At 39.3% G+C, this 26,105-nt stretch overlaps 1 protein-coding gene across 4 annotated transcripts in view; it reads right to left on the reverse strand.

Annotated features, from left to right (window-relative positions):
• Window positions 1–10,209: 10,209 nt before the first annotated feature.
• The window catches only part of rab30 (RAB30, member RAS oncogene family), a 103,442-nt gene continuing 87,546 nt past the window's right edge, over window positions 10,210–26,105 (reverse strand). For all 4 annotated transcript variants that reach the window (XM_078545699.1, XM_078545697.1, XM_078545696.1 and 1 more), the window contains 2 exons: window positions 25,027–25,210; window positions 10,210–17,669 (listed from right to left, as the gene is read on the reverse strand). In XM_078545699.1, coding sequence (XP_078401825.1) covers window positions 17,419–17,669; window positions 25,027–25,210 — 435 coding nt within the window. In that variant the 3' untranslated portion in view covers window positions 10,210–17,418. The remainder of the gene's footprint in view (window positions 17,670–25,026; window positions 25,211–26,105) is intronic.

A 26,105-nucleotide genomic window follows, 5' to 3' on the forward strand; every position in this document is an offset into this window, starting at 1 on the left:
TGCATTCTTAATTAGCACTTTTCTCAGACAAAGACCACCACCTTCAACACCTCTTTGACCCTTTTGTCTCTGACATCTTTTGATTATCTGCTCACACCACACCCTCAATGTGTCTCTTCCCCCCCACCCACCTTAAACCAATTTATATTTCTCCCTTGTTGAAACTATGCTTCAGTTCTGCTGAAGGGCCATGAGGGCTCGAAACGTTGACTGATTTCTTCTCCACCGATGCTGCCAGACTTGCTGAGTTTTTCCAGGTAATTCTGTTTTTATTTTGTTTTGCAAAACTTTCTCTCCAGAAACAAAACTGCGAGCTTTAGCTTTCTTATCTACCTTCACTTTCATCATTTCCTGTGATATCTTTAGATGTTCCTTAGCCAACTCTGTTGCTCTGTTCAATTATTCCCTGAATTTTGATACATAATCCAAGAGAATAGTTTCTGAATTTTGACCGACCAATTTCTCAGAATTAATTTCAACAGTCCTCTTACCTCATGACCATAAACTAGTTCAAAAGGGTTAAAATAGATAGTTGCATTAGGAGCATCTCTAATAGCATATAGGAAAGAAGTGTTACTTCTCCTCCGACTAGAGAAAGAATATACTGGCCACAAAAATATTAATGTTATGATAGCCAGGACTTTAACAACAAAAGCAAACAAGCAAATTTCAGATAAACGGCATACAATCAAATTGGCTAAACTTAGAAATAAAATTAGTGCTTTCGATGAGATAAATGTTAATAATAATTCTACTGACTCTGTCTTCTTGTGAAGATGAGAGTAATGTAATGCCCGATAGGGAACAAGTTATGAATTATAGGTAAATAGGGAATTAGTGATATTGGGTAATAGATATGACAATATTGATATCTTAACATTAATTAGTATGACCCTTAAGTTGTTAAATAGGGATAAAGCAGGTTCTAGTAATGACCATATTAGTTGCATAATAGACCAAATTTTTGAAAGAGTAATTAATATCGGACAAAAAGGTAGACAAGTTAATAGTAAACAATTGGATGTAACTGATTGCACCAAGTCAGTTAATAAAAATCTATTCTTTAAAAGTTCCAGGTCTCGAAAGAGATATGCTGAAAAGAAACAAAAATATAAAGAGATCCAGACACTTCATAAATTTAATAGATAAGGCTTGGCTAGGAAATTAATGGGCAGCCCAAGCCAAATATTATGTCCCTTGAGTTTGGGTGAATTGGAAGAATACTTTAAACAAAGATTGTCTAAAATTAATAGTAAAGCAGTTTTAGGCAAATATTTTAAGTGTCTTAATATGGCTGACAATTCTCAATTGTTTAATGCGATTAGTGAGAATGAGATTAAGACAATTATTGATCATTTTAAGAAAGATACCGCCCCAAGCCCTGATAGAATTACAGTTAAGGACCTAAAGTATTTATTTGCTAAAAATCCTATGTCACTATCAAAAATGTTTACAATATGGCTTAGATTGGGTATCGTCCCAGATAAAATTAAGGTCTGTAGAATGGTATTAATCAGGTGCCTTCAAGGCACTCGAAAATAAAAATAACTGAAGGCCTATTGTGGCAAACTGGATGTATAGTCACTCCCTCCTGTCAATCATTGGTCATATGATGCACTGTGGGGGCTCCGACCAGTGAGCTCTTAGTGCGGGCAATCCGCGGGGCTGGGCTTTTCCAATGAGAGATCTGGACGAGCGTGCTAGCTCTGAAAATGTCACTGTAATAAAGTTTAACTGTTTCCTGACAAAACTTGTCTGCTCCGTAGAGCCATTACATTTGGCAACGAGGTAAAAATCAACTTTGACTTTGCACATCATTCTGTTACTGTGAGTAAATCGAATTTTTAATAACTGCTCACCAGCCATGCCGCTGTTTGGAAGAATCAATCCGTATGATGCTGATATTGAAGATTGGAGCCAGTATGTTGAGTGCCTTGGATTTTACATTGTAGCAAATGAGCTAACCGCTGAAGAAAAGCGGAAGGCAATCTCCTAAGCGTAAGCGGCAGTAAAACATGTAACTTGATTCGTAACTTGACTGCCTCGAGTGTTCCCAATTACAAATCATATAGCAAATTAGTGGACCTAGTGAAAACACACTTCCAGCCAAAGCCATCTGTGATAATACAACGCTTTAAATTCAATTCAAGAGTTCAGGCCCCAGGAGAGTCTATCGCAACCCATGTAGCAAACCTCAAGCAGTTAACAGAATACTGCGACTTCGAAGACATTTTAAACAATATGCTGCAGGACCGATTGGTATGTGGAGTCAAGGATGACCCCATTCAGTGCCGAATGTTTGCCGAGGTCGAAATCGATATTAAATGCGCCCTAGAAATCCCCATTGCCATGGAAAGTGCTGCGAGAGACTCGCAGGCTTTGCAACACATGGATAATGGTGCCGTACTTCATGTGGGGCTGGAATCTACCACTGAGCATGGCGTGAATGCCAGAACTGCAGAATTAAAGCGTGATTCAATGGCCACTGTGAGAAACATTAAGAAGCCTAACAGAAATGCTTCATCATCGGTTTCAAGACAAAATTGCTATAGATGTGGAGGTGACCACGGAGCAGATACCAGTAAATTCAAAGAGGCAGAATGCCATTATTGTCAAAAGAAGGGTCACGTGGTTAGGCAATGCCTGACAAAGTTGAAGCAGTCTGCAAAACAGCAAACAAACATGAGGATGTTTACTCCTTATATAATATGACTGCTGTGAAGACTGAGCTTATTACGGTGAATGAGAAGCCACTGACAATGGAAGTGGATACTGGTGCCTCAAATACAGTGGTAGGAGAGCCCACTTTCAGGTACCTTAATGGAAGGAAGACAGCCAATAAACTTGAAATGAATAACTGGTAAATTAAGAACTTGCACTGGAGAATCTATTCAAGTAAAGGGCATCGCCATTGTCCCAGTCTCTTACAAGCAACAGACAGCACAACTGCCTGTAATAATAGTGAAAGGAGAGGGACCCAGTCTTTTAGGTTGGGATTGGCTACAGAAGATCAAACTCGACTGGTCTGAGATATTTCACCTAAAATCAGATGGAAAATCAGAGTTTCTAAGGAAATGCAACGTAGTTTTTCAGGATGAATTATGGAAGTTAAAAGGCATGCACGCCAAGATACATGTTGATCCTCAGGTGACACTATTTCTCTAAGGCCAGGCCTGTGCCTTATACATTGAGAAAAAAGGTGGATGCAGAGCTGTGCAGGTTAGAAAAGCTGGGCATCATCCAACCTGGCCAATTCTCATATTGGGCTGCACCCATAGTTCCGGTAGTTAAGTCTGACCACACCATACGCATCTGTGGAGACTATAAATTGACTGTAAGTAAGGCGGCAAAAGTAGATAAGTACACCATTCCAAGGATGGGCAACCTGTATGCCAAGCTGGATGGAGGCAAGTCCTATACGAAATTGGATATTAGCCACGCCTACCAACAATTAGAATTGGTTAGCATGTCGAGAGAATATGTGACTGTGAACACACATAAGGGTCTCTGTCAGTACATTGGTCTACCCTTTGGAGTCTCGTCAGCATGCGCTAGTTTCCAGAGAACAATGGAGATTCTTTTGCAAGAACTCCCATGAGTGGTAGTATATTTGGATGATGATCTCCTCAATGGGCCAACCAAGATTTAGCACTTGGCCAACCTGTAGGAGGTGCTAAGAAGGTTCATGGAAGCTGGCGTATGGTTAAAGAAGGAAAAATGCACATTTCAAGCACCAGAAGTTTACAGAATGGATGACTTGGCTTTACATCTGGTAAAAGATAAAGTTCAGGCGATAAAAGATGTACCATCATCATCCAATGTAACAAAACTCAAGCCCTTCCTGGTTATAATCAACTACTATAGCCTGCTTCTTACCCTACCTATCAACTGTTTTAGCACCATTACACTCACCGCTAAGGCAAATTGGCAAGGCATTAACAATGATCCCGGAAGATCTAGCAGTTATAACAATGAGATGCACCTTAATTGGCACAAATACGAATTTAAGAAGTGGACTGCGTTAAATTACCAGGGCATTGATGTTTCATTTTTATAATATTATTTCAAACCACTGGTTGCGTTTTAATCAGTTTAAACAATCTATTTTTAATCAAAGCTCTCTTACTTAGATCCAATGCTTGCCCAACGAGATTTTTTTTATTCTTCAGTGGGACCGAATATATCAGATACAATACAGTCAATGAGGCTATCTGACACATTTCAGGCTGCAGTCCATACATCAAAAATGCAAGAATTCAACAACACAACAAAATTCTCCATCTCTTTAAGGGGTTGGTGATTAAACATGGATGTACAGTTTTTCTAGAATCCTACATTCGAATAGCTGAGGGATCACTTTTCAGATCAGATTTAGTTGTTTGTAGGGGTGACATAGTGACCATCATAGATGTTACAGTAAGATTTGAGGGCAACAACAATTTGTTAGAGAAGGTATGGGACGAGAAGGTTAAAACATATCATTTGACCTATAAAATCATTTCTTTGACGGGAGGCCAAAAAGTAAAGTATTTTGGTTTTGTCCTTGGATCGCGGGGTAAGTGGTTTGAAGAAAATAACTCTTTAATGAGCTACTTACAGATAGTTCGTTTTCAAAACTTCACATGCCAAGCATCCAGACTCGCCATATATATGTACGAATTTCACAGATTTTCATGAATGATTGACTACCATCTGCCCAATTTTTCTAAATCAATTTTTAATGTTTGTTTTATTTGTATTCTTAATGTTAATTTTTATATTTTTTAGATTTCTGTTTCAGTAATAAAGGTTAATTTAGTTTTGATTGATAAATTAAGCTGACACAGTTAAGTGATGAGAAATACGGTCCTGCTTGAACAGATTCTTATTCAGCTTTTTCATGGACGAGCCACATAAAGACTCGAAATATACATTCGATAATTTTATCAATGTTCTAGTTAGCAGGTCAATAAGATGGTGAAGACGACATATGGAATCCTTTGATAAAAGCAAAGAACTGCGGATGCTGGAAATCCAAAACAAAAACAAAAATACCTGGAAAAACTCAGCAGGTCTGGCAGCATCGGCGGAGAAGAGCACAGTTGACGTTTCGAGTCCTCATGACCCTTCAACAGAACTAAGTAAAAATAGGAAAGGGGTGAAATATAAGCTGGTTTAAGGGGGGATCCTTTCATTTATTAACCGAGGCAAAGAATATAAGAGCAGGGAGGTTTGGCTGAAATTATTTAAAACATTAGTTAGGCCACAGCTTGAGCAATGTGTGCCGTTCTGGCCACCTCATTACAGAAAGGACATAATTGCATTAGAGAGGGTACAGAGGAGATTTACGAAGATGTTGCCAGGACTGGAAAATTGCAGCTATGAGGAAAGATTGGACAGGCTGGGGTTGTTCTCCTTGGAACAGAGGAGGCTGAGGGAAGATTTGATTGAGATGTACAAAATTGTGAGGGGTCTGGATGGCAGAGAGGTCAGTGACTAGGCGGCATAGATCTAAAGTGATTGGTAGAAAGATTAGAGGGGAAATGAGGAAATTCTTTTTCATCCAGAGGATTATGCGTGTCTGGAATTCACTGCATGAAAGGGTGGTGGAGGCAGAAACCTCAATTTATTTGAAAAGTGTCTGGATATGCACCTCAAGTGCCGTAACCTGCAGGGCTGTGGAACAAATGCTGGAAAGGAGGATTAAGCTGGGTGGCTGATTTATTGGCCGGTGCAGACACCATGGGCCAAGTGGCCTCATTCTGTGCCGTAAACTTGCTATGATTCGATAATGCAATTGAAATGTGATCCGAGAGATTTTCTATGTGATTGACCCAATCACGCTGTGAGGTTGGTGTCATGTTTTGTTATTCTTAAAAATAAACTTAGTATCATCTTTGATAGTAAATAGACTCCAATATGCTAAAAAGATAAGATATTCTCCTTGATGGTTTACCAGACCAGGAAGATCTCAAATCAGTTCTGCAGTGTATGTTAGATTTATTGATGTCAGCCAGGTTACAGATGCTAAAATCAACTAACACCCTTGAAGTAGGGAAGAAAAATTGACAAAGGTTCTTGCTCCTGATCCTTGTCCAGTGTCACTGAAAGCAAGGATGAGAACTTTAAAGTCAAGATGTTGCATGACTGGGTGATAGGGGAATGGGACTTGTTGTAAGTTGAGACACAAGGTCATCAAAAACTCTATTGTTCAAATTTATGAAGGGCATAAAGTAGGAAACTAACCAGGAGAGAGTTGGAAGTTTTTTTTATTCTTTCACAAAATGTGGGCATCACTGGTTAAGCCAGCATTTGTTACCCATCCCTAATTACATTTGAGAAGGTGGTGGTTCTTGAACCATGCATTCCATGGGGTGTAGGGATAGCATAATACACTGGTATAGTTTGGCTCGGGGTGCAGCTAGTTCTGGAGCACAAATCTTCAAGACTATTGCCAGAGCCCATTATTGCAGAATATTGCAGTGTCCAGTGCTTTCAGCCATTTCTTGATATAACATGGACTGGATCAAATTGGCTAAAGATTGGCATCTGTGATGTTGGGGACCTCAGGAGGAAGCCAAGATGGATCATCCACTTGGCAATTCTGGCTGAAGATGGTTGCAAATGCTTCAGCCTTACCTTTGGCACTGGTGTGCTGAGCTCCCCCGTCATTGAGGAAGGGGATATTTATGGAACCTACTCCTCTGGTTAGTTTTTTTAATTGTCCATCACCACTCATGACTAGATATGGCAGGACTGCAAAGCTTAGCTCAGATACTATCACGGACAGATGCATCTGCGACAGGTAGATTGGTGGGGACTAGATAAAGTAGATATTTCCCACTTGTTTGTTCCCTCACTGTCTGCTGCAGACCCAGTCTAGCAGCTATGTCCTTCAGGACTCAGCCAGATGGGTCAGTGGTGTTACTATGCACTCTTGGTGATTGATATTGAAGTCCCCTGCCCAGAGTACAGTCTGTGCTCTTTTCAGCCTCAGTGCTTGTTCCATTTGGTGTTCAACATGGACGAATACTGATATATCAGCTGGGGGGGGGGGGGGGGGGGGTGGATGCTGCAGGTGGTGGTAATTAGCAAGAGCTTTCCTTGTCCATGTTTGACCTGATGTCATCCCACTTCCTAGGGTCTGGAGTCAATGTTGAGGACTCCCAGGGCACCTCCCTCCTGACTCATCCAGCCCAACCCCAGCTCCATGTTTGAGTTCGATGACAGCACTACACTTCAGCAGCTGAACATCAACCTGGGGGAAATTGCCAGATCAGAGGTCCAAAGAGCCTGAAGGAGAACAAGGCAACTGGGATTGATGAGGTACCAGCAGAGCTATTGAAACATGGCAAGAACACCATCACAACAAAGCTCATGGACCTGTTCAACAGGATCTGGACTGCGGAGGATGTCCCAGATGACATGGAGCAAGGGGCAACTGTTAAGCTGCCAAAGGTGAACTGCAACAACTGTAGGGGCATAACATTATCATCAGTACCTGGCAAGGTCTTCAGCAGATTGAAAGTGGAAGTAAATGGTACCTTCATGAAAAATAGGAATATTTCTGGGGGCAGATCATACAGCGAGTAGATCTTTACACTCAGGAACATCATAGATGTTATGATGCAGATGATGTGTATCAGGCAGATCAAATCCACGAGGGGAACTCGATCATGCGGTCACAATGGTTTTGCAATTTATATTTTATTTTGAGATGCATGCCCTGAATTCAATAGTAATAAGGCCACCAAGACTTGAGAGTTTAAAAAAAAACCAAATTAAACCTTTATTAAATAAAAGATTTCAAGCATGTACATAGGTCTACAAATTACTATTATAACTCCTAAAACCCCTAATTAATCTGGCTTCCAGTTACAACCCCATTAAGGCAACGGCAAAAACAAAGATTTAAACAGATCCAGGCAAGTCAACACAATACCCTGGACAGTAGAATTCAAAGTGGCTTTTCCAAGCTTCGGTTTCTGTATACAGCAAGCTTGATGTACAAATACTGGAGGCTTTTCACACTCCTGGTAGATGTTACAATGCCTTCCCTGACACACAGCATCAATCTCCTTTATACATGTTTCTCCCTTTTAATGTAAATTCCATTGTTCCCATATGTCTTTGGAACTTTACCCTTCTCATAATATTAATCTTTTCATGGTGCTAATATTATCAGTAACCTTTGAGAAAAATAAACACACTGCTTGGCCTAGCTTCTCTGGCTAGGTGTAACATCCCACCATCTCTGAAATTCAAACGTCCCTGATTTAACTAAAAATGTAAATTCTCTTCACCTCACCTTTTAAGACTTCAGTCATGTTTATGTATTTAGCATTTCAGACCTAGCTTTTGATGAGTCAAAGCCTCCAGACCAGTTGTCTCCAATTAAATTAGATCCCCCACACACACAAACTATCCAAACTCCACTATTAACCTACTTTTACAATAAGTCACAATAATATTATGAGAATTATTATACTTTAGTGACAGAGCAGAACCTAGAGTATCCAAAGCCGCTTTTCACGCAAGTTGGACGTCTTTCACCAGTGCTGCCGACACAAGATCTTGGGCATCACATGGAGAGCCAGTATCACCGAGGAAGTGCTACTGAATTCTGGTCAGAGGTACCTTGATGGAGAGATGACGGATGCTGGCAGGACACATCCTTTGCCTTCCAGACATATGCCCCGCGGAGTGACAGTAGTTTATCAACTTCATTGATTTCAAGGCGGCTTTTGACAGCAACCATCAGCAGTCACTCTGTTATATCGCAAGACAGTACAGCATCCCAGAGCGGTACATTAACATCTTCAAAGCCATATGTACGACTCCAGCTGCTGCGTCAAGACCAGTACAAGCACCATGGACTCCTTCAACATCATTACAGGAGTACGGCAAGGCTGCATACTCTCCCCATTCCTTTGGTTATTGATTTCATCATGTAGGCAATGGTGGAAGTATCCTGTGGCACCACCGGTTCACGGACCTGGATTTCACAGATGACATCACCCTGCTGGCTGAAGAATCACGCAAGACAATCAGACAAGAGTAGCAGAGTCACAGTTGGTCTACACATCAGCTGCAAGACGACCAAGACAATGATGACTGGATGGCAACAAGGAGTCAGCCCCCCCCATCACTGTCAGGCAACAGAACTTTGAGGATGCAACATTCCGGGGGGGTGATGTAGAGGTCGACATCGACACAAGAATTGGCAAAGCAACATCAATCTTCCAGAGGGTCCACATGCCTGGGAATCTAACACCATCATCATGGCCATGAAGCTGCGACTCTACATGTCCATTGTAGTACCAGCCACAATCTATGCCAACAAGACATGGAAGAGAACAGCAAAGTTTTCACACAAGTTGGACGTCTTTCACCAGTTCTGCCGACACAAGATCTTGGGCATCACATGGAGAGTCAGTATCACCGAGGAAGTGCTACTGAATTCTGGTCAGAGGTACCTGCGGGACATCTTGATGGAGAGATGACGGATGCCGGCAGGACACATCCTTCGCCTCCCAGACATATGCCCCGCAGAGTAGCAGTAGAATGGACACCACCAGGCGGAAGATGATGGGGCCAGCCGAAGGAGATCTGGTGAAGTATGTTTAAGGAGGAGCAAAAGAGATTGTGATGAACCAGAGCTAGTGGCAGAGTCTTGCTGCCCATTGTCCATCACAGGACTGGAGGAACTAATTCTTAGTCTAAGTGATGGCAAGGGGATAATGCTTCAAGCAGGGGGAGAATAATAGTAAGAGTTGGAAAGAGTCATATCAACATTGGAAATTAAAAGCAATCACGATCTTGGTTCATTTCAGTATATTTGTTATTTTCCCCTGTGATTTTCTATAAGCAGAGCATCAATGATATCACTGGTAGAGTGTACTCACTGAACCATAAAGACAGAGGAAGTTTAACCAACCATCTGTGAATATAGTCAGCAACACAGTAGAACATTTATTGTTCCAAAGTATTTAGCCAGGCATAACAACTCTTCCAAGCAATTCTTCCAGCTAGGTCAGAGAACAGCAAAAGAGGAAAGAAAGATCAGAAAAAGTGTATAAAAGATTTAAATACTAAGTTATGCCTAAATGCAAAATAGATTGTCTAAAGTGTATAATTTTGATATTTGTATAATTTGGAAAATTGTCTTTGATTTTTTTCATCAAACTGTTGATACACACAATTACAACTGGTTAAAAAAAAGACAACACCAAGTGTGGCAAAAACATTCATTTTGTTCAGTTTTGTTTAACAAGGTAAACATTCTGTTCAAATTAATTATAACAAACTATTTTTTAATCACGGACAGACCGACAGTTCTTTTATTCCAAATAACAGCACCATTAAGAACACAAGTGAAAAACATTTATGTATTTCTTAGATTACAGCTATTCACAGTCTAGATATTATTACAATACAATTTGTGCAATGATCAATGTAGTGATCTACAAATCTGTGCACACACCACTGTCAGCACTGCATTTAGAGTTGTGCCATTGTTGCTCTGCACTTTCAGCTTCAGTGCCATATCAAGGATGTCGTTATGTTGATGCCAAAAGTAGAAACCAGCTAGTGTTGTATAACTCGGCTCACAAAAAGTTCCTTCTATAAAAAAAACTCAGTGGCAGCTTGCACCAAAATTTTATGAATATCCCACCATGAGTTCTTAACCTTAGCGAAAAAATCATCAGCAATACATCTCACCAGTAAATTACAGCTCTGTGTTTGACCATGTATGTTTGGAGCTTTGCCATCTCTCCACCACAAGTAAAGTGTGACTGGATGCTCCCCATTTGGTATGCACATGTTGTCAGCACTGTACTGGTAAGTGCAATACAACAGCAGCATTAGACTGATATATAATCTGTACTATTGTTGATTTAGTGTGTTAGATCTAATTAAATGATAATTTTCTGTACACAGGCAGCATCCTAAAACACTATGCATCCTATCTTAAAGTTAGAAGTCAGCAGCATCACATTCATTCACTGATATCTGTGAAATATCACAAAGAGTAAATGTATTTTTAAAAATTCCATCATTTGCTGAAAGCTGAATAAGGTGGTTAGAGTTTGTACAGATCGTTACTGGTTTTAAAAACACAGTCTGACAGAAAGGAATGCCATTCTTCTACAGTATGGTACGCGTGCTCTGCCCAAGGGCAGGCCCTAGGCTCATTGTCTGCTGGTGCTTCATCCTGAGCTGTTTTCTTGGCAGTTTTTTTTTGTCAGTAGTGGTTTGACATTGCCTTCCACTCACCGGTGTAGGGCAAGGAGGGGCAGGTCCCAAGTCACCCTCAGCCAGAAGGGAATCAAATCCGCACTGTCGATGTTATTCAGAACCACATGCTAGCTATCTTGCCAACTCAGCTAACCAGCCCCGCCATTCTTCTAAACAATCTAAATTATTGTGGACAGCAGCATTTCAAACTTAGTCTCAGCATTTATTTCATGTTTGGCTGGTGGGAGGCAGGGGGCATAGGTGAGAAGAAAAACAAATGTATGATAATTAACTAATTTTTTTTGAACTAATATAAACATATAAAATTTAAAATGAGGGAAAAGTATATATTTCCTTAAATTAAGCAGTCTGGGAAAATAAAATCACAAGAGTTCTAATACAAAACAATTTCTCCCGAATATATTAACGCAACATTCAGGCACAGTTTTTACATTCTAGCTAGCTCAGCTTTCATTTGTCCAGTAAGGGACAAGTTTTTAAAAAGTTATGTACACCTTTGCCCTATTTTAATTGATACCATATCTAACATAAGCAATAACACTGCCATATTTTTCAATAAATGTTCCTACTTCTTAAAAAGAAAGCTTTTTGCTGAAGGTGATGAACAAAACATTGGATGTTACCAAGGCCGAATAGTCAATGGTGAAATGGTTTAAAAAGAGGGGGAAAAAAAACTTTTATTTTCCCCACAATGGAGCTGGATAAGGAATTTGACCATCCATTTTACACAACACTTAATCAACATTGAACATTCAAAGTCAGGAGAGATGGAGGAAAAGGAAGGAAAGCAGGAAAGAATTTTTTTTCCCTCCTCCCACACCAATACACTTTTTAAAACAGTCCCATAAGGCAGCTTGACAGGAAGTGGAGGATCGGGAATGGGAAAATTTAGGGTTTGACTGGGGAAGGTGGGAGACAAAATTCTGACCTCAAAATATTGTAATTCTGGTCTACGGAATAAATGCATATCCTTTTCCAGAAGTGGGCAATAGTTTTTAAAATTATCCTACTGGTTCCTTACAAGCTGCCATTTATAATGTGTGTATGAGAAAGTGCCAGAAGAGTGTAAAAAAAATTAGAACAGAACTGGTTCCTACATCCCAGCATCCCAAGGAACCACAATTTTAATATCACAACTGCAATGTTACCTGCAACTCTGTAATGCACAAAATCCAGAGCATTAGAGAAGAATAAAAGCAAAAAACTGCAGATGCTGGAAATCCAAAACAAAAACAAAAATACCCGGAAAAACTCAGCAAGTCTGGCATTAGAGAAGAAGTCAGACTAGGAAATCAAACTAAAAAAAAAATGGAGACTAATAAAGGGAATGTTTTGTGATAGCTTCTGTACTTTGACATTACGGACGTTAAAAAGGGTCTTAAAATGTCATTGTTAAAATAACCATCCCACTCTCTCTTTTGTGTGAAAATTTTCAATCACTCCTTGCAGGAGTTGAGGGCATAAGAACAAACAAGCAACACATTTGTATGCTTACAGTTAAATACTAGTTTTTCCTACATTACCCATAGGCATACTAATTCTAAACACTCGTTTTTGGGAGGAAGATGAAAATCGCGAAAAAATGAAAAGTTCTCTCTCAAGTAGAGTACACGACAGATTTAATATCAACTATATTCTTTTGGATCTTAAACAAAAATCAATGTGAATAAGGATCTTAGAACTCATTACCCTCAAAAGAAATTTTAGGTTAAATGTACAGAAAGATTAACTAATTCACTGTGCTATATAGTGTGTGTTTAGTGCTCAGGGAATAGGGGAGGTTTCCTATGAGGAACAAAATTGCTAACCTAACTATAAAGAGTTTGTATTTTACACATTGTGTGCAAAGGAAGTTTTGCTTCCTGGTTTGCCACAAAATGAGATCCACACTTCAGCTACATTGTTTGGAGATGGGAGCGTGCAGATTTCCAGCAGCAAGAGAAATTTGGAGGAAGTCAGTCCTAAGTATTCTCGCATACCTCTTTGTGACCTACTAGCAATGGAAAATGTTGCCCAACCCAACCCTTTTATGTTGAGCAAAGGGTGTGCCAGAGGAGACCCAAAATAAGAGAAAAAGAAATAATGCACTGCTGATTTTAGGATATTAGGCTTTACAATCACACATGTCCAGATATTCTAGAATGGCCATTGACATCCAATAGCACATTGGCTCTATCACCCAGAAGAACATTTTCATCATGTAAAGGGTCAAAGCTCAATGCTTTCATAACTCTCAATCCTTTGTAATGTTAATATGGGAATACAGAACAACCCTCAAGTCTTGAATGATAATTAACATTCTTAAAAGTGCATTTTAAAAACAATGTTGCTTTTGAGGGAATTCATTTCTTAATTGGGTCATTTTCTATCAAACTATCAGTATATAGAAATACATAGTAGTTACAATACAAAGACAGGGCAATCGGCCCAACCTGTTTGTATCACCATTTCTCCTCTAGTGAGCAATAGTTCTAATCATATTTATCCATCCTGTTCCCATATTACCCTTTCCATCATCCATCCACTCAATGTAATCTTGAGTGCTGACATAGTTTCTGCCTCAACCACTAATCCTGAACGCGAATTCCATAGCCTCTCAATTCTCCGAGAAGTTTCTCCAGCCCCCAATTCTAAATTTCTTAGATTAAATCTTGTTTTTATGTCCTCTCGTTCTTGACCCTCAAGTTACTAGAAACAGTCTGCTTCTATCTATCCTGTCCCATCCTTTCATAATTTTAAATGCCCCCATAATTTGGGATTTTGCCATAGAATTTCCCACAATATTTGCTCTTTGAGAACTATGATAGCACCTCTGCACCATTAATAGTACTAAAAGCAATAATATAAAAACAAGATTACAATATAAAAAAAAATACTGAAAGTTATGTTCTGAATCATCATTCAGGCCATGTTACTTACAGAAACTCTTTGTTGTTTATGGTTCTTAATAGCAGAAATGGTTAAAAAGGGGTTATTTTACTCTTCGGTAGGCAAATATCTTCCATATTGAAATGAATTTAAATTGTGTTCCAAGAAGAGATCTACTTCAAGGATAAATGTTTGCATTGTTTTTTAAAATATATATATATATACACATTTTATACATATAGTAGAATAATGGCCTGGTGTTTTTTTGTGCTAATTTCAGCTCGGTCAGAAGCAAATAAATTGCGGTCAGAAATCAGTCAGAGATTCACGTACTTGGTCTGCGCATTGCTCAATTATCACAGCAGTGAAATAGCCTCAGACACAAAACAAGATATACAACAATAATCTTGATAAGGTGAAAACCACAGTGGCTTGCAAGGTTCAGTTTCAGCAAATTACTAAGGTCGTCAATTCAAATAAAGAGATGTTAGGTTAATTAATACTTTTAGCTGCCAATATTTTTGGAAGAAATCAGTGAGTCTTGATTCAACGGTTCTCATATTACTGTCTTCTGTCAAGCTACCACTGCAGCTGTGCTGCAAGAGTGTTGTTTACTTAAAAAACCCTTTACTATCATGCAACCCATTACTGGTGTAAAATGTAGCAAAAGGCTTTATTTTTGAACAATATATTGTGTGATGGCTGGTTATGATCAAGTTAACGAGATTTTAAAAGGTTATTTTAAAGGCCAGCAGTTCTGTGGAAAATCACGAATGACATCATCCTATTCAACTTATACTGTTGAAGAGGAAAAATAAAAAAGGAAAGCTTCTGCCAGCATCACAACTGAAAACACTTCAGAATTTTCCACAATGCCGCAGCAAGTGATTTAGAACACAAAGGTCAGTGTTTGTGAATAAACTATTAATAACCACATGAGGCTGTTATGCTTGATGTAAAGTGCAAAGAAATCCAAAACAATAGCTCGGGGTACAAAATGTTGCTGCCGATATTATAACATTGGCAGAAATTGATGCAGTGATTACAAGAGCTGCACTTTATTTTGCAATGTCCTAATTCCAATTCAATCTATTAGATAAAAGCAAAATGATCAAGAGCCTATCATTAAATGAAAAAGTACCTTAATTAAAAGAGCAAGGTGAGTTTGGTACAACCATGCTATATGTTCATGGGATAACATCTAAAACTGTTTTATAATTAATAATCAATTTGCTTAAACAGCTCTAATTAATATAGTCATTTTCCATAACTGCCTTATGAATGTATTCAAGTATTATGAATATGTAAGCAAACAGAAACAAAATATTTAAAGCTGTTCTCCAAGGCTACTCTGTATCACAAAGCAGCAAAGCTTAATAAAACGGGAATTCAGGAATATGGCAAAAACCTGATTGATTGTGAGATGTAAATAAATCAAGAAGCAAAACATGTGCAATAACTAATATGATCGTTCATTTATGGGCTACACAAAGGAAATTGCAGTACTTGAATTGGTCCATTGTCATCTTTAAATGGAGTGTTGTAAATTGGTAATACCATAGGAAAAAACAATCATAGAAATGCCTCATAAATAGTTCAATCATTTAGAATCCTACCTTGGCTAGGATATAAAGGCTAAGTATAATAGATGGGTTTCCAAGGTCACATTTTCACTATGGCTCAACATATACCAGTAAGGTTACTATAATTCATAAACCCATTAGTACTCTTGCTTGAATTAGTGTTCATTGAATAAAAGGATGTGGTTCATTTCCGATGCTTTTCTTGCCTTTTACAACGATTGACAGTTAATACATTGGCCTGAAGTCAACAGCATTTGAAAATGCTAGAGCTAATTAACATGACGAAAGAATTTCCCTCAGGAAAAATATGGTAATCCAGTGCTTTCCACTAACCAAATTTCCACATAATATTACATTCCATACATTACAATGGGTCAGTATTTAAACATCAGCCCCATGACCAACACTAGTATATAAATGCAACCCTGATGGCTTATCCAATTTATATAAACTAGGAAGGTTGCAGGTTTAATGCTTAGTCTGTACTGAATTAGTCAGCCTCAGTAAGGACAGCGGAATAGGGGACACTATTGACCTTAGTGTTCTCCAGCATGGGGATGGGAATACAAAGAATGTTTGTTGCTTCTTTAAATCACACTCTGGAATTGCTCCTGACAGTGTTCATGTGATTCATGGAAGCCAGAGAACAGCACTGGGCTCAGTTGTGATGACACCAGACATGCAAGAATACGGTGTTGATGCTTACAATCATGCATGATTAATGGCCCCTTTGGGCAGGAGAACATTGGGCCTGTGAGAATGTTTCTCAGGATGAATCCACACCTTCAGAAAGGGATGTGAAACAGTTGGAAAAGAAAAATAATTAAATATAAGGAAGATTTTATCTGACTGCTATGTATAGCAAAGTCATAAATGTTTTATAAAATAAAATGCTTTATTAATTTAGGACTTTGTTGCATAACAGAGACAAAATCTTCCCTGATCGTCTCGAAGCAGGACTTAAAATTTACAGAGGCAGACCTAAAGCTTAAGTTAAAACCAGAACAAAACAGCTACTGTACAACAAAATACAGTATGTGGTTCAATCAGTAACATACGCAAGATGAATAAAGACAAATAAAGGAATGAGCTGGTTGCATAAATTCTACACAAGTGATGAAAAGCATCCTGTGAGAGTGGGAACTGGGGTTGGCAAAATATCCAACATTGGGCTATTTTAAAAGGGCTTAATGATCACATGCAGTGCTTATAAGAAAATGCACAATTTCCATATATACTAACTACCTCAATTCTCAAATGTAAAATGACTCAATAAAAACCCATTTAGCACCAAAATATTATTTGAAGCATGGGACCATAAAGACCTTAGTGGTTAAAAGCAAATCAAATAGTGTATCATCTACATTTTAAGTTACCTTTTCTATTAAACTATTAATACCAGCCTTCATTGTAAGAAGCAACAAAATGGCAAATTCCGTGCATCAAATAAGCATTTGGCAGAGCTATTTCAAAGCACAGCAAAGTTAAAGTTGAGAATTTTTTTCAATAATTCTAAATATTGTAGTGTTACTTCACTTGGGTATCTGAAGCGTAAAAGCTTTCTACATTTGTATGTGTCTTTTTTTTTGAAATATCAGCCTTCCATTCTGAAGTCCAGAAATTACCTTAAGCTTTGGTCAATAAGGTAAGAATTGCAGGAACTTTCTTCTTCATCAGATTGCCCCTGTAAACCGTCAGCTCTATTTCACGGATAATGTTCACATCATATCTAATTAAAGTTGCAACAGTTCAAGTAGCTGATGCTTCTGCCTTCACCAGGCAAAGGAGATGCTACATTATTGACCAGTGTGTGCTGCTTTGCCTCTCCAATCAACTGACATGCAAGGTCAAGGAACAGTTTTTCAACATTGTCTGACTCTTTTGCTGACGTTTCCAGGTAATGCATATTCTGAGATTCTGAGAATTCATCAGCCCTTTCTCTGGATACTTCTCGTTTCTCTGCTAAATCAATCTTGTTGCCTGTGAAATGGAGGAAAGAGGTATAAGTTAGAACATAGCTGAATGACCAGGTATCATTGCTAGAGTGTCAGAATTGGCATAGTGGTAGTATTTCTGCCTCTCAGTCAGAAGGTTGCACTGTACTTGAACAGACAGGTCTGAATGTGATCAGCAGTGATACGTCAGCGCTTGCCACTGACCTTGAAGAAAGCTACCCACAAAGGTTGTGATCTCCATGTCATGGATTCCATCTTTCCCAACATTAATATGAATCTGGCACTAAGTCAAGGGGATCTCCAGAAATTCAGCAATGGTGATGTCAACAAGCAGCCAATTGCACTGAAGAATTCTCAGAGCCATAAGTCAGGAAGAAAAACACACATTATATTACTTCAATAAAATTTTCCAGAGGACAAAAAATTGGGACATAAGCATTAGAAGCTGAAATATCAAACAAACTTCAAAAAGATAATTGTAAAGAAAATTATGAAATTGTTGGAATCATTTCTCTCGAGGCTGAACTTTTCTTTTACAAAATGGAAGGACTTGGCATTAATTATACATTCAGATGCCAACCTGGGATTTTTTTTTTAAAAAAGGTCTTAAGTTCACCTTGGAACTGTCAACAAGCAGGCCACTTCCAAGAAATCACCTGACCTATATGGCACTTAAGAAGGAGTTGTTTGTTTTGAATTGCAAAGCACTTTAATTAATCAAAAGCTGGAAGGTAAAAAGGCAATCGCATAGCAGAGACAAACCTTAAGTTTGAACCTGTGGTTTTGCTTGCAGTCTTGTTGGGGAACAAGCTGGGGAAGGAAGGCTACCCTAATTGACTCCCCCTCTCTACCTTGTCTGCAATTGTGTGTGGCTATCAACCTGTAGCCAGAGAACCCTCTTCTGAATGCAACTGGTCTGCATTTGGACCTGCAAGGCTGAGACCAGTTGGTGAGAACTTCCAGACATCCACCAGGACCAGCGGTCCATCTTCACACGAGGGAACTCCAGGTCGACGGCAATGAGACCCTGCGGACTTAATCCTTTATTTTATAACACCCATCCTCCAAAGCCCATCCCTGCAGAGACTCTATCTGTTTGTCCATTGTTTGTCTGTGTGCATGCTGGGGGAATTCTTTAGGAAGATATAGTTATAAATCGCAATTACAATTGTGTGTTAACTAGTACTTGCAACTTGTAAAAAGAAGTTTTGTTTTAAAATAAGTTAATCATCGAGTATTTTGAAAGAAGCCTGGTCAGCGTCCCTTTTCTTCTAGGTACTAGAGGTATAGGTACACAATTGGCTACAATTAAACATTTAATTAACGGTATGGCCTGCAGAGTAGTAGGGCTTGATAATTTCTGCACTCCTCCCATCCCAGTCATAACATTATAATGGAAAAAAATTGACATTCCAGAAATATAAAATGTGTTTTCCAGGGCCTAAGAGGCTCTTGGCTAGTAGTTATGACTTCATATGCCACTGAAAACCCAGTTACACCCCATTAACAAGGCATAACTTTCTTCAGGAGTTTTAACAGTGATATAATCGTTTATATTTAATGTATAAAACCCGAAGTTTACATCAGTTCAGTGATTTCAGAAGATTGTTGTCTGTGGGGACATCAACAACACACCTTGTGGAGGAGCAACTAGATTTCTGTTTAACTGTGCATGTATGGATGTCAGAAGTTGCTGTCAGTTTTAAAGGGTAATGTCAGCAGACACAGTTTCACCATCATTTCAATGCCAAAATCTGGGCTATTAACAAGCATGACAAATCAGAAGAAACATTAAAATAAACACATCTGCCCTCTCAGATGGATGTAAGAAAACTAGTGGCGCTATTTGAAGAAGAGCAGGGCATTTCTCCTCATGCCTTGGCCAACATCTAGATATCCCATCCAAACAGAATTTGATTATTTATATAATTATTGTTTGTACTACCGTACTGTGCACAATGTACCACAAACAACATTGTCTGCCATGTTTTACAACACAACAGTGATTATACTCCAAAAATTCATAGAAAAATAGAATATAGGAGTAGGCCATTCAGCCCTTCTAGCCTGCTCCACCATTCATTATGATCATGGCTGATCATCCAACTCAATAGCCTGCTCCTGCTTTCTCCCCATATCCTTTGATCCCTTTCACCCCAAGAGCCATATCTAACTCCTTCTTGAAAACATATAATGTTTTGGCCTCAACTGCTTTCTGTGGTAGCAAATTCCACAGGCTCACCACTCTCTGGGTGAAGAAATCTCTCCTCATCTCAGTCCTAAATGGCCTACCCCGTATCCTCAGACTGTGACCCCTGGTTCTAGACTCCCCCACCATCGGGAACATCCTTCCTGCATTTACCCTGTCTAGTCCTGTTAGAATTTTATAGGTTTCTATGAGATCCCCCTTCATTCTTCTGAACTGCAGCGAATATAATCCTAACCGACTCAATCTCTCCTCATGTCAGTCCCGCCATCCCAGGAATCAGTCTGGTAAACCTTTGCTGCACTCCCTCTATAGCAAGAACATACTTCCTCAGATAAGGAGACCAAAACTGCACACAATATTCCAGGTGTGGTCTCACCAAGGCCCTGTACAATTGCAGCAAGACATCCCCGTTCCTGTACTCGAATCCTCTGGCTATGAAGGCCAACGTACCATTTCTTCCTTCTTTACCACCTGCTGCACCTGCATGCTTACCTTCAGCGACTGGTGTAAGAGGACACCCAGGTCTCGTTGCACGTTCCCCTCTCAATTTATAGCCATTCAGATAATAATCTGCCTTCCTGTTTTTGCTACCAAAGTGGATAACCTCACATTTATCCACATTATACTGCATTTACCATGCATTTGCCCACTCACTCAGCTTGTCTAAATCACACTGAAGCATCCCTGCATCCTCCTCACAGCTCACCCTCCCGCACAGTTTTGTGTCATCTGCAAATTTGGAGATATTACATTTGTTTGGAGATATTACATTTGCATTCTTCTTCGGCTGTGAAGTACTTTGAACCACAATGGAAGGTGCTATAGGAGTCCAAATTATTTGTTTTCTTCAGATAAAGTGGATTAAAAAAAATCCATCAGGAAGACAGTCCAGAAGAACATTTTTAACCCAGGCAGGGGTCCTTATGTCCTTCAAAGACCTTCCACGATGATTTCGATTGGACATTATTCTTGGTATGATTCTATGGAGTCAATTCCCATTCCCCCACCCATGCCTGAGTGCAAGTTAGCAGATCTGAACTGCACTCCGCCTGAAAGGACCGAATCCTCCTTATATTTGTGGATTGAGTGTACATAACAATCCTAATATTCCCTACTGTGGTTATGCTCTTTAAAGGGGTTTATACTCAAAAGTAAGAGATGCGACTATTATAGCTGCCAAAATCAGTCATGACAGATGGCATCAAGGCCTTCTGGTTGCTAACCAAATACACATTTCATGCTCTGATAATAATAATCCTGCTATCTCTCTCTGTAGCCACAATGGGTTTGCTTTGAGCTCCTTCTCAGGAACTTTGATCTGAGGAGATGGGGCACTAAGGCCACTTACTGTGGATGCCATTGCATCTGGTTCAGGATCCAGGAACATGAACTGGGACACATGATGATATCAATCATAACTCATTACCAAAGCCTTCTGCCTACCTTGGGTAAACCCTCAAAAATTTGCATGAATCCAGTGTTACAGAAGTTACTTGTGGGAGAAGCTTGAAGGCCTAACAGTAACTGCACTGTTGGACAGGGTATACAGGAAGAAATAAGGGGGCTTCAAAGGAAGGTACGGCAATAATTATGGGTGATTTTAATCTACACATAGATTGGACCAATCAGATTGGCAAAGGTAGCCTGGAAGATGAGTGCAGAGAGTGCTTTTGGGACAATTTCTTAGAGCAGTATATTCTAGAGCCAAGTAGACAACAAGCCTGGTGGTGTGCAATGAGTCAGGTTTAATTAATGACCTCATAGTAAAGGAGCCTCTAGGGAGCAGTGATCAAAACATGATTGAATTTTGCATTCAGTTTGAAAGAGAGAGGGTGAGAAATGTGGGTTTAAGACTAATGTCTTAACTTAAATAAGACAATTACAAGGTTATGAGGACCAGGTTGGCTAAAGTGAACTGAGAAAATAGATGAAAAGGTATGTCTGTAGAAATGTAGTGGCAGATGTTTAAGGAGATTTTCCATAACTCTCAGCAGATATATTCCAGTGAGAAAGAAGGAGACAAGGAGGAGAAGGATGCACCATCCGTGGCTAATTAAAGAAATTAAAGGTAGCATCAAATTGAAAGAAAATGTAAACAATACTGTGTAGGTTAGTGGTAAGTCAAAAGACTGGGCAAATTTTAGAAATAAGCAAAGAATATGACAAAAAAAATTAATAAGGAGGGAGACATTAAGAGTATGAGAGAAAGCTAGCTAGAAATATAAGAACAGATGGAAAGAGTTTCCACAAGTGTTTAAAAAAGGAAAAGAGTAGCTAATTGAGCCTTGATCCCTTAGAGTGCGAGACTGGAGAATAAATGATGAGAAACAGAGAAACAGTGGAAGCGTTGAAAAAGGTATTTTGCGTCTGTCTTCACTGTAGAAGACACAAAAAACAAGCCAAGAACACTTGAAAAATCAAGCGGTAAAAGAGAGGAACTTAAAACAATCACAACCACTAGGGAAAAAGTATTGGGGAAACTATTAGAGCTAACGGTTCACAAGTTTCCTGGACCTGATGGCTGTCATCTTAGGGTCTTCAAGTAAGTGGCTGCAGAATAGTAGATGCATTGGTTGTGATCTTCCAAAATTCTCTAGATTCTGAAAAGATCCGACTGGATTGGAAAATCGCGAATAGAGTCATAGAGGTCTACAGCACAAGAAAAAGGCCCTTCGGCCCATCGGCCTGCCCCAGTCAAACAAGTACCTAACTATTCTAATCCTATTTTCCAGCACTAGGCCCATAGCCTTATGTGCCATGGCATCGGAAGTGCTCATCCAAATACTTCTTAAATGTTATGAGGGTTTCTGCCTCTACCACCCTTTCAGGCAGTGAGTTCCAGATTCCCTCCACCCTGTGGGTGAAAAAATTCCTCCTCACATCCCCTCTAAACCTCCTGCCCCTTACCTTAAATCTATGCCACCTGGTTATTGATCGCTCCACCAAGGAGAAAAGTTCCTTCCTGTCTACCCTATCTATGCCCCTCAATTTTATACACCTCAATGTAACAACTCTATTCAAGAAAGGAAGGAGACAGAAAGCAGGAAACTATAAGCTGGTTAGCTTAATGTCCATCATAGGGAAAATGCTAGAAACAATTATTAAGGACGTAATGGCATGACATTTAGAAATTCATAATATAAACAGGCAGAGTCAACATGATTTTGTGAAAGGGAAATACCAAGCAACAGGGATAAAAAGGGGATTTGCAGATGTGGTGTTCTTGGATATGCAGAAGGTATTTGACAGGTGCCACAAAGGTTACTTCACAAAATCAAAGCTCATGGTGTAGGGGGTAACATATTAGCATGGGTAGAGGCACTCATGCTAGCTGTATAGGCCTCGAGTAAGCAATATTGTACAACCTTTCCTATGACACTTCCAGCTTCAATAAGGGATGCTGGAAATATTGCTGCAGTAGCCCGATACAGCTAGGACAGCCTTTAACAGCCAGGAATTTTCAGATAACAGTAATAAAATACTAGGAACATGGAAGTCCATTGGACAAAATTTCAAGTGAGAAACAATTTTTTCAACGGGATTTTTCTCCCACCTTCCCAGCAGAAGGAGAAGGTAACAAATGCAAATGTAGTTACACATGTTGACCAATTTTCTCTCAGCCACAGATTGACCAAATTTGCATCAAAACAGGAAACTGGAAAGCCCTGGAGGATCAGAGGTAAAGAAAATTCAATGAAGTCATGGAATGTGAACTGCAGTCCCTTCAGGGCACTTTAACATTATAAGATCATAAGAAATAGGAGCAGGAGCGGGCCATTCAGCCCTTCAATAAAATTATGGCTGATTGGAAAGTGGACTTAAGTCCACCTTCCTGTCTGTCCCCCATAACCCTCAACTCCCGTGTCGATCAAAAATCCAACTCCACCTTGAATACATTCAGCCTCCACTGCTCTTTGGGGAAAGAATTCCAAAGGTTAACAACCCTCAAGAGAAGAAATTCCTCTTCATCTGTGTCTTAAATGGGATACTCTATTTTTAAACTGTGCCCCCTTAAACAACATTACTATACTTTCACACTGCAATCTATTCAAACTTGCTATTAAATAATGGAGGAAGGCTTGTTATTTCCAGTTAGTCTAAAATGTCTGTCAAAATATAATGTTTAATCAAACCTCAAATATATAGGATTCCCAACCGCCCCGAAATGACCAGGCATTTCCCAGAAAATACCAGGTGGTTTTAGGATTACCACTAGTTACGGGTAGAATATTAGGGTGTTACATAATTTACTCCTAGTTACATATAAACTATCAGTAAGTACTTTTGGTTATGTTAGGAATCTGAATTTTACTAGCATTACTTAGTTATAAGTGCAATTTCATTGAGTTATCATTAGTTACTGGTCCAATCAAAGTTCTTCCTATCTCTGGTTTCCTCTCTATACATTGCTCCCCCAACTTCAGTTTCCTCACCTGTGCTCTTCCCCATTTCCCACTCCTCTGTACCTCTTCACAGGTGACCTCCTGGTTCTTGAAACTTGTCACACAACAGCCACGGGTGCAAAATCAACCATTAAAGGTAAATGCAATAACATCTGTAGAGGTTTATGTGATGAGATGTCATGAGGTCTTTAATGGAACCATCTATACTCTAGACATCACCACTGGCCAGAAGCTGAACTGGACCAACCATAGCATCTCGGCCACAAGAGCAGAACAGAAACTGGATATTCTGATGTGGCTCACCTGCTGACCCTCTCTACCATCTACAAGGCTCAAGTCAGGGTACTTAATTTCTACCCCTGCATCTCAATTAATATTCACCTTCTCCAACACCGGCAAATTGTTGCTCCAGTATGTACAATGTACAAAATTCACTGCAACAATGCGCTAATGTTACTTCAACAATAACTTCCCTTTGATCTCAACAACATAAGTAGCATTGTTGTAGTAATACCACTGCTTCCAAGACACACACAACCCTGTCTTGGATGTACATTGCCATTTCTTCAGTGTCACTGGGTCAGAATCATGGAATTCCCCAACATTGTGGGTTCAAAAGGAATGCGGCAATTCATGGAGAACATGCATAAATACCTTCTCAAGGCAACAAATGCAGCTTTGCTTACATCAAAAGGACAAATTAACAAAACTAAGGTGCACAATTATTGCATTAACCATGATAAACTGTAGGCACTGCTCTTTTGACTTACCAACTAAAACAGTGGTAACTTTATTGCTTGCATACTGCTCAATCTCCCTCAGCCATTCAGGAAGACAGCGGAAAGATTCTTCACATGTGATATCATAGGTCAATATTAAGGCATTTGCACTGCGGTAGTAGCTCTGTGTGATGGATCGAAACCGTTCTTGTCCAGCAGTATCCCAAATCTGGAGCTATGGGACATTAGACAAAAAATAATTAAAAATCAATATGATTCATTGCAAAAGAATGTGAAACCTTTGGGCATCATTTTCACCTAACCCATCCAGCTTGAAGCTGACGGGATTGGGTTTACTGGCTGTTTTATATTCCATCAGGTTTTGCTTTCCACTGATTTTGGTGTGGCACGTTAAACAGGAACCCAACCTGTTCCAGTCAGTTTCCCACAGAATGGGAAGGGTTAAAATAAGCATTTACAAATTAAAATTAAAATTAATTAAATTAAAATTAAAATTTTCCTTTGTAGATTCAAACTCCCCAGCCAATTCTCTCCACTATTGGGAGTTATTGGACCTATGATCAGCACCTTCCCACAAAACTGGGCTTCAGAATGCCTTCCTAGCAGAGTGAAGTATAGAATCTGTATCCTACCACTCCACAACACCACATGGTCCTGCTCAAATATACCTGCATCAGGATTTTTTTTTTTGGAAAAGCATACCTACACACTTACTCATTTGGGCAGACATCCTGTTAATCTGCTTTTAGTAGTCAAGTATAGGAAATTCCATGATCTGTCTGAACCAATGCTAAAAGATTTTAAACCAAACTTTGTAAGTCACAAAAACTTGCATTTATATAGTGTCTTTAGCATGGAGAAATGTCCCAAGGTGCTTCATAGAGACATAGCAGACAAAACTGGACAGTGAGATAAAGGAGAGAGATATTAGGGTGGTCAAATAGATGGGTATTTAGAGAGGGAGGTGGAGAGGTTTAAGGAAGGAATCATGTATAACAAACCAATTAGAGTTTTTTGAGCATGTAACTAGTGAGGTAGATAAAGACAAACCTGAGAATATAGTGTATATGGATTTTCAAAAAGTATTCGATCTGCTGCCACATAAATTA

This window comes from Cetorhinus maximus, chromosome 7, assembly GCF_964194155.1.
Source record: "Cetorhinus maximus chromosome 7, sCetMax3.hap1.1, whole genome shotgun sequence".
In the NCBI taxonomy this organism is placed as follows: domain Eukaryota; kingdom Metazoa; phylum Chordata; class Chondrichthyes; order Lamniformes; family Cetorhinidae; genus Cetorhinus; species Cetorhinus maximus.